The sequence below is a fragment of the Accipiter gentilis genome, chromosome 22 (genome assembly GCF_929443795.1).
Source record: "Accipiter gentilis chromosome 22, bAccGen1.1, whole genome shotgun sequence".
Classification (NCBI taxonomy): Eukaryota; Metazoa; Chordata; class Aves; order Accipitriformes; family Accipitridae; genus Astur; species Astur gentilis.
In genome coordinates, this window is record NC_064901.1 from 16,339,171 (window position 1) to 16,353,315 (window position 14,145).

At 37.9% G+C, this 14,145-nt stretch overlaps 1 protein-coding gene across 2 annotated transcripts in view; it reads right to left on the reverse strand.

Annotated features, from left to right (window-relative positions):
• LOC126049162 (cytochrome c oxidase assembly protein COX16 homolog, mitochondrial) overlaps positions 1–14,145 on the reverse strand; it is a 50,388-nt gene that overhangs the window by 3,592 nt on the left and 32,651 nt on the right. For both annotated transcript variants that reach the window (XM_049825060.1, XM_049825061.1), the window contains one exon: positions 11,292–11,354. In XM_049825060.1, the coding sequence (XP_049681017.1) occupies positions 11,292–11,354 (63 nt within the window). The remainder of the gene's footprint in view (positions 1–11,291; positions 11,355–14,145) is intronic.

The following is a 14,145-nucleotide window of genomic DNA, read 5'->3' on the forward strand; positions in this document are numbered from 1 at the left end:
TTGATTTTATTCATAGTAGCTAGTACGGAGCTATGTTTTGGATTTGTGCTGAAAACAGTGTTTATAACACAGGGGAGTTTTCATTATTGCTAAGCAGTGCTTACACAGAGGCAAGGCCTCAGCTCACCCCACCAGCAAGTGGGCTGGGGGTGCCCACGAAATTGGGAGGTGACACAGCTGACCAAAGGCATATTCCAGACCGTATGACGTCATGCGCAGCATAAAAAGCTGGGAGAAGGAGGAAGCGGGGGATGTTCAGAGTTACAGCTCCCAAGGAATGGTTCCCAAGGAAACGTTAAGTGATGGAGCCCTGCTTTCCTGGAGATGGCTGAACACCTGCCTGCCGATATGAAGTGGTGAAAGAATTCCTTGTTTTGTTTTGCTTGTGTGCACGGCTTTTGCTTTACCTGTTAAACTGTCTTTATCCCAACCCACCAGTTTTCTCACTTTTACCCTTCTGATTCTCTCCCCCATCCCACTGGAGCCAGGGAGTGAGTGAGCAGCTGTGTAGGACTTAGTTGCTGGCCAGGATTAAAACACGACGCTACAACAGATACAACTAAACAAAACCTAACCTTTTTGCTTGGTCACTGACATGAAAATTCTTACAACGGTATAACCTCACAGTAAATGGCTACATTAGATGTAGGCCAAAGACATGTATGTAGCTACTTTTAAAATTAACTTAGTGCTGAGAATAAGACCAAACTGACAGTCCTTCTATCGATTAGGTGCAGCACAAGCTGCAAAGTTACACAGCTCCTTCAGATTGCCCGAGCTGTACAGTGAGAATTCAGGCAAGCAGCTAGTTCTCCTCTCAGATGAACTCAACCTCTTTCATTCTAACTGGCTGGTTCTTTTAATTTCTTATTTTATTTCTTTTTTTCTTTTTAGCCACCTGGACTCTGCCCACCTAACTTCATGGAGACATCACATAAAGATGGTAAACTACTTCCAGCTTTTACTAAATTGAAATCCATATGAACTGGCAGTCTAAAAACCAAAAGCTTTTTCTCCCAACTCAAATGTACTAAATAGTATGTCATTGGAGACTACAATGAAATGTAATCAGATCAGACCAGCACCACTTTTCCTGCTTGTCTCAAATAGCCCAAAGGATATTGAAAATTAGCTGTTTAAAGTAAGATCAGCGTAGTCCATTAAATCTACTGATTCACTTCCTAAATCAGCTAAACTGCCTCTTAAAAGTACAGGACTGACAGAAGCTGTAAATTCAAGAAAAAAAATGCAGCTATGCAGACAGGCACAGTGAACAAAAAAAAAAAAAAAAAGTTCAACTGTTTGCCACACACTTGACTTTTAGGACTTTTGTTAAACAGCTTGCCTGGTGCAAAGGTACCAATAAGGATGTAAAGAGACCTTCAATTCTTAATTGCTGGTTATGCCTGACTTGATATTATGTAAAAGCCATAATCCTCTGTCAGCTTTAAAATACAATAAATTTTAAAAAAAGTTTGAATTCTACTCTTGCAGTATAGTCTTCATGCCACAATAAACAAACTGAAATCTGCAGAAATTCATTTAGAGCTATTGGTGCTCTGGCTGAGTTAATTCAATGTGGTCACTTGCAAAAAATGTTTGGCTTTAGTCTCCGTTTCCCACATGTGAAAGGAGGGATAAGAAAATCCTGTTTACTTTACAGCTTGATGCAATAAATTCTGTGATGAGCACCACAGAAAGAAATTGCTCTAATTCAGAGAGACAATCATTTCCCATCGTTATAGTAAGCAAACCCATTGTATTGGGTTTGTGTGGCAAGGTTTTGGTAATGATGGGGCTACAGCGGTTGCTTCTGTGAGAAGCTGCTGGAAGCTTCCCCTCTGCCTGATGGACAACCCACCACATGTCCCAGTCAGAAAAATGAAATAGATTAGGAAAACAAATACATACTGGTTATGAATGAATCCTATTTAAGCATAAGACTATGCAAACACTTGAACTGGCACAGCCGAAGGAATCACTGGGTGAAGAGAGAACAGAACCATCTTTTAGTGGCTATGTTGTAAAAGATGTGTATCAAGGAACTGCACCACCAATTTGTCTCTGCATCATTTTCCCAATTTGAAGAATGAGAACAGGACTTGCCTCCATCTCAGAGGTGTCACAGAGTTTAATTAATGTTCACAGTGTGGTCTCATAGTTTTGTGTGAAGAGGCTATAGTGATACAAACTACTCAGTAAACAAAACAATTATAGCACTCAGTTAAAACGACATGATTATGCAGCCTTGAATTTTTAAAATAACAGAAAATAACATTAGGCAGATAGACTTCCGTCTAGGAATTAGGGTTTGCCATCATTTCCTTCTAACTGACAATCCCTTCTTAAAATGAAGAATGTCTTAAAAACCACATTAAATCTCAGAGGATAACCCAGTCCCATTTATGCATTACACCTGCAGATCATCCAAGATGGACTTCTCGGTCTAAAGGTTTCACAAGCTTTATGGGTAAAGACAAGAGAACTCATGCATGGGTCACTTACTTTCGGCTTATCTTCTTTTCTGGAGCAAAAATGAAACTCCGAACCATCCAACATAAAGAATAGCATGAGTGCAATAGTATACCTTCAAGATCAAACATCCAAAATTCAGCAAATTCCACTTTTAATTAAGCAGTGAAGTACATTTAGGGCCATTTTAATTTCCCTTGTATATGGAAGTTTTATCAAGCTATGGTTAATGTGCCCCAGAAAGAGAAGTGCTGCTTATTAAGGTTTATCTCTGAATTTACAGCTTGGGAGACCTAGCCAAGTTAATAGGACGAAGGAATTTCCCAACTTTGAGTGCTTGATCTTGCCAATATGATCTTGTATCATATTAAACTTCGTAAAGGTACGTCCTAGTTACTGCAGCACAACCCTCTAAAAGAGGAGCAGCCAGGGACAGCCTTTTGGGATGTCTGCAGGATCTTTTTCAGCTATATGAAGCTGAGCTTGGCTGAAGGGGTATGTGATCTTTTACAGTGCAGGAGTGCGGTAAAAGCAAAAAATGACAGTTCTGTGGCTGGTAGGAAGAGCATATGGATTTCCACAGCATGTCCCTGTCTGGAGCCCACAAAAGCCTCCTGACACCACAGAGAAGATTTATTTCAAACATCTTGCTAGGACTATGAATACTTGGAAGCATGGAAAATTTTTTTACTTTGTGTATATAAAATTTGGCACACTATGTCCTTCTAATAATGATAAAAAGATACTCTAATCAAAAAAGAAAGAGGTGTGCAACGATCAAAAAACACTAGATCCATGAGTCACACATGGTGTTTTTCCTTCTGAAGAGATCTGAAAAATAAGCTTTTACAGGTTTCTTATGTGAGAGGAAAAAGCTGTGATGAATATCACAGCGAAGGGCTAAGAGATTACCACAACAAGAAATGATCAGTTACCACTATGAAACTACTAACAGAAGTGTGTGGGCCTAAGAAAACAAACAACTAGAGAAGGCTTACAACAATAATGTCAAATTAAACTTAAATCCAGGACATTAAATAACTGTCTTAAAGTAACCATGGTCCTTCAAATCAGCAGTCAACCTTATTAAGTAGTTGACCCTTCTGAATTGGTGAGTTAAATCTTCTGCCTTTCACATACTGCTCCTCTATCCTCGCCTCAGTTAGTTCAGGTAACGTTCACAGAGTTAATGTAGTTTAGGACTTTTGTTTCTTATCTACAATTTCCTGCTGATTTTCCACTCATCTTTCTTCCAGAACTTCCTTGTCAACTTATATGCCAAAACAGAATGCTTTTCTCTGTGTAGAAACTATGGTTTTGGCTAAACGTTAACAGAGCAACTTCAATCCTTTCAGCCATAACTAGTTTTTCAGTGACATTAATGGCTACTGTTTGATGTATGCTGTTGGGCAAATTTCTCATAAGAAAAAAAACCCTCCTGTTTCTTCTCCGTGGCTAACATCCCCTGTCTATTTGATGAGGATAGTAATATGAGTGTTAGCCCCCCGCTATATCGCAAGTGACACCAAAGCTACTTCTCAGCAATATTACTGCATGTACAGTACTCAAATAACTTGTGAATAAATCTACCTTTCATTCTATCAGAACCAACAGGTCTTCAAATCAGAAAGACTTCTATCTGAGAAGGATCAAGGCATATATCTCAATTTTTACAAGAATGAAGAGGAAGTTTTAGAAGGTAAGGTCTGGGGTCTTTTTATGGTTGGAGGGTATTTTGGTTTTGAACTGCATCGTGCTTAAAGACTCTGTCTTTATTTTCATGTTAGAGCTGTAAGATGCCACAGCAGGACACTTGCTCTCCAATGACTTGCTGGGAAGATACCATGAACAAGATGGAGTACTAGATATTGAATTGCCAATAGCATTTCCCCCAGCCTCTGAACTTCTCAGTGACGTCTCCAAGCTATAGTTGGGCAAAACTCAAGTCTTCCCACATGTACAATGAAGTCAGAGGTTGAAATAGGGAACTTTTCCACTCAATTTTTCGAAGTTTGATTATTTAGTTAAAAAGTATGCAAACTCCATGGTCAGTCTCCACCACCATCTCATGTCTCATTTTTCCATTGGATCAGTAAGCCTTTTAGGACAGACAGTGACCCACTCTCTGACAGTAACTTGCTACTGCAGAGTACATTTGTTCAGTACAGGTGCAGCATTAAATAAGATGGGTAACAATAATTTGAGAAGCAAAGAACATGCTAGAATTGTATAACAATCTTTTAAAGTATTTAAAATTTAGCCTGATGATGTCCATGTGGGCATCATCTGGAATTAGGCTGGCAGTCACAGAATATTCCAGGTACTGTTCATGAAATTGGTCAAAAAAAAGAAAAAAGCTAAGCAAAACAAACAGGAGGATATTCTTGCAAAAAGCCACTTTGCCTGGTTGCTGAGACAAGAGCTACCTGTTTTGCTGTATCCTCTTCAGAGGCAGTCGATGAGAGGAATGTATACAGCCTCAGCTGTGTAGTTAAATTCCCATACTAAAGTTACTTCAGAGGTATTTCATACCAAAGACCTAGCAATTCCCCACTGGGGGCCTATTAGTATGACAGAAATGCTTAACATTTCCACCTAGTCAGCTGCATAAGAAAATGTTCCCAATACTGCCTGGTAGAAACTACCAGCATCCCTTAGGACAATAAATGAAAGAATTCAGCCATGCTGTGTGGATGACACTTTCCCTACTCAAACCTTTTTTTTTTTGTGACCGCAACAACACAGTGTTGGCCCTAACATGGTTAAGTGTTGGTTGGTTCCTCTGGGATTTAAAAAAAGCATACAGGGAGCACAAGCAGGTACAAAGGTTTCTATTTTGGAGAGCAGAAAGGGTGAGAAGAAGAGATTATTTATAACCGGCATTTGTATGCCCCGTCCATGTTTGCTGTCTGATTGCACTGCTAAGTGCCTCACTTTGTTTACCATCTATGAGAAATCTGTGTCTTATGGGGTAAGAAAAGTGCAAACGCAACACACACGAAAGAAACAGCTCACAAATAAGGAAAATCCTGTTTAAAGAGGTATGTTATAAACATGACCAGGAAAGAATTTACAGGACTATTTAATAGACATGAATTCCAGAAATAAGACCAGTAAAAGGCAATACCCTGTAAATGTTCCTCTGGAGGCTAAGTGTCTTTCTTCCTGCAAGAATGCTTTTCCACCAGAACTCTTCCTACACCATACCCATCACCAAATCCCACCTTCTTGTGTTTCTCTGATCACATTTTGACCTCTGGCACACAAGACTTTTGAGATGTCAAGAAGAAAAGGAGCAAACTGTAGCTTAGCTATGGGTTGTACATCCACTCAGAATAAAATGCCTAGCCCAAACTACTTTAACTAAAATCCTTTCCCATAGAAGTCTCCATTAATGATAAACTAACACCACTTTGTCCTTCTCTACAAAACATTAAGCGAAAAAGACTCACAGTGAAATAAAAACTCTTAAGACCATTTTACATGTGAATAAACAAAAATGCAAGAAAGTCCATTCATCCCAAACACAACCTGGAGGACAGTCAGAATCTAATGGCTAGGCTGGACAACGCACCAACAAAGAAGAGAGCGTGGAAAGGACGGAGAGATTAAAGAGGGAAAGAACAATATCTCAATCTCATTTAGTGTCACAACAGTCACGAAGGAGGGATTTTTACCCAACATCTTTGTCATCTCTCAAACAGCTCAAGGTATTTAGCCACTAGTATCTTCACAGACACTGAAGTAAATCAATTCAATACAGTAATCTGTTAATTCTTAAACAGCAACAAAACCGGTAATCCTCTGGTACTGATAATGGCAGCAACAAGATACTTCCAGATTTCAACTACTGGCATTCAGGAATTACCTTCCTTCTTGAGTAGTCCCCATTGGCCACACATTTTGATGCATCTATTTAATACTATAAATTACTGTGTTACTACACCATCCCTTCTTGAAAAAAATGTTTCATCCATTCTGCTGGCACTACAATCCCCAAAGTTAAGTCAAATGAGCATTAAGTGGCTTGAATCTTTTTTAGAAGAGCTTATTCAAATTCTTCTTTTACTCTTAAGACATTAAGTATACAGGTTATATTCCCAAACCACCTCACCACATACCTGCTTTTACTTCTTGAACTATCCTGAGCAGGACACTGCAATTAAAATGCTTTTGCTGTAATTCTCAGGACAGTTACACAACTTTTGTCCAGAGCTAATGTTGACCTTTGGTGATTTATCAAATTTTGCGGAACAAAAACTGCTCAATATTCATATACTTTAAGTCAAGAAAGCAGCATTCTCTAGACTGACTATTCGCAGACCAGCATTTTCCCTCACTTATGCCATGCTGAGTCCAATAGCTTGCAACCAGTTAAAGGAAAACTTTAAAAAGTTTTACAGTTTAGATATTCTGAAAGACAGAGAATGCATTTTTCTTGCTGTTGTGTTCAAATTATGTTCCCCTCTATTAATAACAGACCTTACTTCTCATTTTAGTATCTTTGCTGCAGTAAAAAAAAAAATCTTCAATAAGCTAGAACCTTCTTCTTATTGAGGTATTTATATATAACTAACATTCTTTTTGGTACCTTTAAAAAGATTTACATCTTTAAGTTTCTTTTAAGGCATTTTCTCAAGCCCTGAGTAAATATATTCAGCCTGTTCTGCAATCTATACCATTTTTAAAGCCCTGTTCAAAATGTGGACACCAGAAGTAGATCCAGTATTTCAGTACTAGTGCCACACTCAGAAGTAAAATCACCGGTTCCTACCATCTACCATTCCTGTTTATATTCGTGAAGACTGAATTAGTTCTTTGTGCCACAGCATCACAGTAGAAGATCGATCTGAATTATTTATTCACTGACTCCTACATTTTTTCCAGAGTTGCTGCTTTCCATAATGCAGTCCACTCTGGCCTGCATTTCCAGTTTTTTAAACAAATAACTTTGGCTACTTTAAAAGGTACTTTGCTCATTTAATAGGCCCAGCTTGCCAAGTAATATGAACAGCTCTCTGTCCCTGCCTTGCCATACTTTTGCTGCTTCGATACTTTCGTCACTTGTGCATCACTTGCACATCAGTGATGATTTTACAGTTTCTTCCATATCACTGAAAAAAGTACTCAGTATTGCCCAGATATGTCCCAAATCTCATAGAACACTTAAAATGATCACTCTCCTGCTTAGTGATGATTCCCAGAGAACCATCATTCCCAGATTGAGATCTTCAGCAGCCATTGAAGTCTTCCAAGCATTTTCTTGGAACGCGGCTATAAACTATCAAAGCCTAATAGATCTTAAATGACTTCTTGTTTGGTTATTAAGAGGTTTGGATGTACATTCCTTGTCTCTTCTGATTTGAATACAAAGGACTTTTTTCTCTAAAAGAAATACAAATATATTTTTTGAATGCTGCTACTTTGCCAACATGGTTACTCATGATTTTACATCCTCATTATTTTATTCTTAGTTTGCTGCAACACTATCCTCTTACCCACATCCTTGTCAGCTCACTTATCAGACAATGCTCTGATGTCCTTAGTATCTTTTATCAGTCTTCTTTGCTTTATACTTCTCATTTACTGTTTCCATAGCAATCCTTCACATTTTTTATTTATTGTGGTTTTTTTTCCTCTGCCTTCAATTGCCATTGGTTCCCACTGGATATCACATATTTGATTCAAACTTAACTGATTTTTCCATTGTAAAACATTAATAAATTCTTCTTAAAGATGTTTTTACTTGTTTGAAAAACCCTGAACAACAATTCTTTATTTTGGGGTCTGATATAACTGACTGAGGCCAGATATTTTAGCGTGTACTAGACCATTAATTTCACAGAAGTACAGAAACCAAGTGCTAGAATAAGGAACGTTATTTTGAGATTGCATTTAAACGAATGAAAAGGAATGTACTGTGATTGTTAAACATCCACGAGAATGTTTTTCACTCATCACATTAATCAGTTTTTTTATCCCCCCTCGTTCAAATAATATTTTTGTCCTTAGAAATAAAATACTCTAGGCTTTTGTCACAGGTCAAACACTTGACATTTTTTACAGTGTGTTCTACAAGGCCCAGCTCAGCAGCCTAACTACATTCACATTAGTACCAGTGTCACTAGTGGACAAAGCCATGATTTATTAGGCAAAGGGGAGCAGCAAGGGCTAATTGGCCATATGAGGACACATAAGTGTGTGAGAGGAATGCATAAACAATGGAGAACACATGCAAAGGTAGCTTGCTCCTCTGGCATGCCCCAAGGCACAAATAAATGGCATTATTAACAAATCTGAGATATAAGAAATGCAGTGCGAATTACACATGCAAATTCTTTCTTCCTCAGAAGACCATCTTGGTCAGAAATACTCTTATATGAAATGAAGTAAATTTTGTATAGTTTGAGAAGATATAATTTAGGAAATTAGACGGTGAGAAAATGTCTTTATGTTAAGTTCTTCACAGTAAATTGATTAAACCTGCGATTACAACTTTTTTCATCATCACCACCACCACAATGGAGACAAACAGACTTCAACATGTTTGAAATACTGGAAATGTCTTTATCTTTTACAATATGCCCATAAAGGTGTATGCTTATAGCAGAAATGATGACATTCTAGAAGAATTCAGTATGTGTTCAATATGCACTTATCTGTAAGAACAATAAGATATTTTTAAAAGTCTTAGAGAGGGCCCATGGACATTTGCATGCATCAGGCAATCATGCTTCAAAAGAGCTGGCTTGGTATCCTCAGTAACAGCTGCAGATATAATGCTAATAATATTGTAAAATAAGGCTTTACATATCAGAACAGCAACTTTTTTTTTTTTAACAGCCCTTGATCTCTTATCATACCATATTTAGTAACAGCCACCAGTGTAATCCTCCGATGTGACCTATATATAGAATTAGAAGATGCTCTTAAGAGCTGTTGTTTGGACAAGTAAAAAACATTAAAAAAGGAGAAAAAAACCTACCCAAGACCCCCTAGCCTGGAACACACAGCTATGTTCCAAATGTCAGCTGTAACTCAGTGATTGGTTAGATTTTGTCCACCAGAATACAGAGGTAACATTGACTAAAATTGTCACATAGTCAATGTGGAGCCTGCGAACCATGTGCATGACTGCTGGTAGTTCCACAAGTTTCACTGAAGTAAGAAATCAATATGGCTAGTGCTTGCAAGTTGGTGCCCACAGTAAAGTATATATTGAGAATAGAGTTCAAAATAATAATCTGAATATTTTCATTAGGTGGAAATGCAAATCCATTTGTTTTGTTGAACTACTCTGCTCCCTATAACACCCAAATGCTACTTTGGAAGAATTTCAGCCTGGGAACTCTCTGCAGTTTACATGGAGAAAAAAAATAAGATTGCTTCTGTCATTTCTGTCCATCAGGAAGGAGCCTCATTACCCAAGTAGGCTTGTAATATGTAGTTATGCCAGTTGTATTTTATTACCATTGATTTATCCATAAAGATAATGCAATTATGGCCATTTAAATATTATCCTTCAACTATTTACTTATCTTCTGGAGAAAAAGCAAGGCATATCTGAATACAGATCAGTTGATTTTGAGGTTAGGTAGTGAGTTAAACAGAGAGATGTGGTTCTTTTTCCTACTTGTGGTTCTTCCACATAAATGAATTGGAGCAGCCTTATAGTATATTCTATGGAAAGCGAGAGGTACAATAACCCCAGAGGCAATCAGAACTTAATGTATTTGTATGTTTTGAGTTTCCATTGGAGCTTTCCATATGTACTCATGGATAAAATCTTTTTATTCCCTACACCATAAAACACAGTTCTTTGTAGAAGAGAGACAGCCCAAACTGTTTGCAATAATGGTAAAACACTATCACAAACCTAGCAGGTAGGTGGATGTTCTGTGAAATTAGGCATGTGAAAATACAAAAGGTAAGTTTTATTTTTATTTCAGACAAATCACAAAAGAGTAATATAAGGTTTTATTAGCAAGATCATGTGCTGCCATTTGGACACCTAAGTATGAGAGCTATGGGTGCAATCAAGCTCTTGAAAGGTTTGTGACAGGAATGTGCTATGGGAAGAAAAAGAAAACCTATGTTCAGCATAAAGACCACAGAGATAGATAAACTGTTAGCTGGACATGTGATACAAGTAATTTTAAAACATAAAAATTATCTTAAGTAGCTTTATCCCTTGTTTCTGGATACAGGGAGGCTCTTTCCACTTTTCCTAACATGGCTTTTTGTAGGCCTGAAGATTTATGAAACTCTGGATATTAAACTGGCCAAAATAGCCATTTTGGAGCTCAGTAATGTTTGAAGAAAACGCATTGTTGAGGAAAGAGTGAAATATTTCTCTATAAAATTTTCTGAAATAGTGAAAAAGGAACAGCAGTTGTTTGAAAGATGCACATAAGTTTCAGAAGCAAGAAATAACAGAAAGCACGTCAAGCACATTGTTCTGTAATTTGGTCTAAAGGTCATCAAAACTCATGCAATAGAAGTGCTGACATACACATACACACATTCCGTCTAAGGCCAACATCAGCCTTACATTTATAGGCTAGGTTAACCACAGAAATCATGGAATTTATTTGTACCACTGTACTTGGCACCTGGACATCAAAGTAAAGCTGTGTTCAGAAAAAAGCACTGAATGTTTAAAAACCTTTCTTTACATAAAACCTTGTTTTTATTGGACATCAGTGAGTCAAAGGCAGATGGCTGATCTAATTTTAGTTAGGGACAGATACAACCCACCAGCGGCCAGGGTAATCAAGGGTAGCCAAGGTTATGAGCCCCAAGCAACAAATTTATTTTACCTCATATTCAGATTCCAGTGTCACAGTGTTCTGTTTTAATTTTTCTTTCAAAGCTGGATCAACCTGCAAGACAAACAAAAATACAGCAAATATGTTTGCTTTTAAGAATTTTTTGGGTTTTAAAGAAATCTCAACCTCAAATAAACTAAATATTGGTACATGCAAACCCTCCTCTCCTCTAAATGAGCTTATGTGCAGTTTGTTCAGATACCAGGATGATGAACACAGTACAAGCATTGGGCTGAAAAGAGACAGGTCAACAACCAAACTTTTCAAATCAAAACAGAAGTAAATTTGTAAGGAGCCCTGCACTCGCATTACCTTAGATATTTATATCTGTAACAGTTTAGTTTGAAACAGTCAAGCTAAACAAAGCCTTAAACAAATGAAACAAGAAAGACCAAGAAAGAGAAAATTGTCATCACATTACATATTTTACTCCTGAATGTTGTATTCAGTGAATAGGTATACAACATATTCTGGTTTTCAAAGTCTAAGCATGAGTCAAACTTCCAATTTTCTGAACATACCGCTCACTCTCTACCAACAATGTTGGCGATTCCTGCCACCTTTCAGAGAAGTTTGTTCAAAGAACAAATCTAAAACCAGACATGTTCTCCTCAAACAGACATCAGCCACATATGCAGTATTCAGACACAGTCTTTAGGCTAATCAATTAAAATATCAAATAAATCTACCATGAGAAAGCATTCTCATTTTTAGACTTTAAATACAACCAGTGTTAAACAAACTAGACGTGTAAGAAGACTGGTAACGTGTTTAGTTCAGCATCCATGGTACACTAGTCCAACTATGACTAGTTCAGTGAAGAAAAGTTGTTATTGTTCATTTGCTGCTTCTTGATCTGAATGAAAAGGGCTCATTTACCCTCGTCACAACCAACCTCAAATGTCTATAAGCAGTCTAGAAAAGAAAAAGGAGGGAACACGTTATAGAATTTGCCCAGTCAATGACAAGATCCACCTTCACGTTCTGCCCCAATACAAGCTCCTGATCCTCAGAGGTACCTAAAATACACAGCTACCATCTGCATTGATGGGAACTGCTCTGAAGAATTTCCCTAGGCCATAATGTTCCCCTTGATTACAGACACTTCCTGCTAGTTAGTATGCAGCCTGTGAGACCTCAATTCCTAAGGATGCTAAAACAGGAAAGTCTAACACCATCTGTGCATGGCCAGAGGTTTGATTTCCCTATCTGATCGGAGATCTGGCCATAGAAATACACGAATTTGCAAACTCCAGACTCATTACACTTGGGAAGTAAGCCAAAATATCTAAAATGGTTAAAGTTTGTACAGGATACAGCTCCCACCTTCTTTGTAATTAAAAAAAAAACCAAACAACCTTGTAAAACAAGGCACTGTCTCTGCACTGGCCCTCTTCATCAAATAAAAAAATGAAATGCTACATCTCTGCTTTGGCATTCAAGGCCTCCATAGAACTGACCCTCATTAAAGAGGGATTGCCTCTTTCCTGTGACCATGAGCTCCAACAACAGCCACGCTTCATTAGAACAATGAACCCATCCATCACACAAGCAGAAATGGGAACTCTTTGGGCAGCCAGACAGGCTTTGGAGCTTGCTTTCACAGAGATAAGAGTGATCGTGGACCTCACTGTATTCAGAACTAAATGCAAACACTATTTGTTATGCTTGGTGTTTTGACAATACACTTATGGACAAGGGGAAATAAATGCTCCAGCAAGTAAAGAAGCAAGAGAGTTTTATTTCCTCCTATGTTTTCCCTTCATTTAATAATAAGGCACCCAAGATAACATGGTTGGAGCAGCATTTTTACTTAATTAACCACAGCCAGAATTTAACTTACAAAGACAGCTCAATATCGCCATTATCAAGTTTTATTTTAGCAATTTTTAGTGTTTTTTTTAAATGTGTGCTGTCTGCATAGGCACATTTGTGTAAGGTAAAGGGAAACAAGCAGTGAAGTTACTGCTGCTTCTTCTCCCTTCCAGGCCCTTCTGTCTTCAGACTTCCTCGTGTATTCATTCTCCTCTGCCTGCACAAAGGAAGAAGACTAGCTGAAACTGAGACAAGCGTCCCAATACTCCTAACTGTTCGAAGCTGCAGCTCTAATATTGACAAAAACACAGAAATGAAGGAGGCTAGTTGAAATTTCTCAGAAAAAAGTTATCCTGCAAACAAGAAATGAAGAGAAACTCCTCCTCCTTTAGAAGCAGGAATTTTATTAGCAAATTAACTTACCAAAAAAGAGTAGTTAAACCCTGTTTTGAGGGCAAACTATACACGCATCTTGGCAAGCTCTTAATATTTAACATACAGGCACATGAAAGACTTAAGTCCACTCTGCAGAACGTTATTTTGCTCCAAGTTCCACAAAAAAAAAAAAGGGAGCAAGTATGTACTTCCTTTTATCTTTACATTTTCTTGTTCCCTACATACTTACCCACATAAAATAATTTAAATGTACTTGACTCCACACAGAAATTGAGTCATCTGCATGTTCTAAAGCCTTGGTTGCAAACCCCTGCTTTTCAGTTGCCAAATGGAGACAGGTTACAAATTGTTTTCAGAAGCAACATGGCAATTGAAAAAAAGTATATGATAAAGATCTGTTTCCACAGTGTTTGTACCATGCTGCACTATATTTGCAACACCGCAAGAACAAAAAAAGGAAAACAGAATGGCGCTATTTTCACTCTGAAAAGGCAGATAAACATCAGTATGAGCCACGATCACAGATCATAACCAGGGAATACTTAAAATGTGGGCAGAGCCAGGAAAGCAGCCTTGCCAAAGTGGTAGCTCCTTTACATTACACATCTGCCACAAGATCCGAACACAAACACAT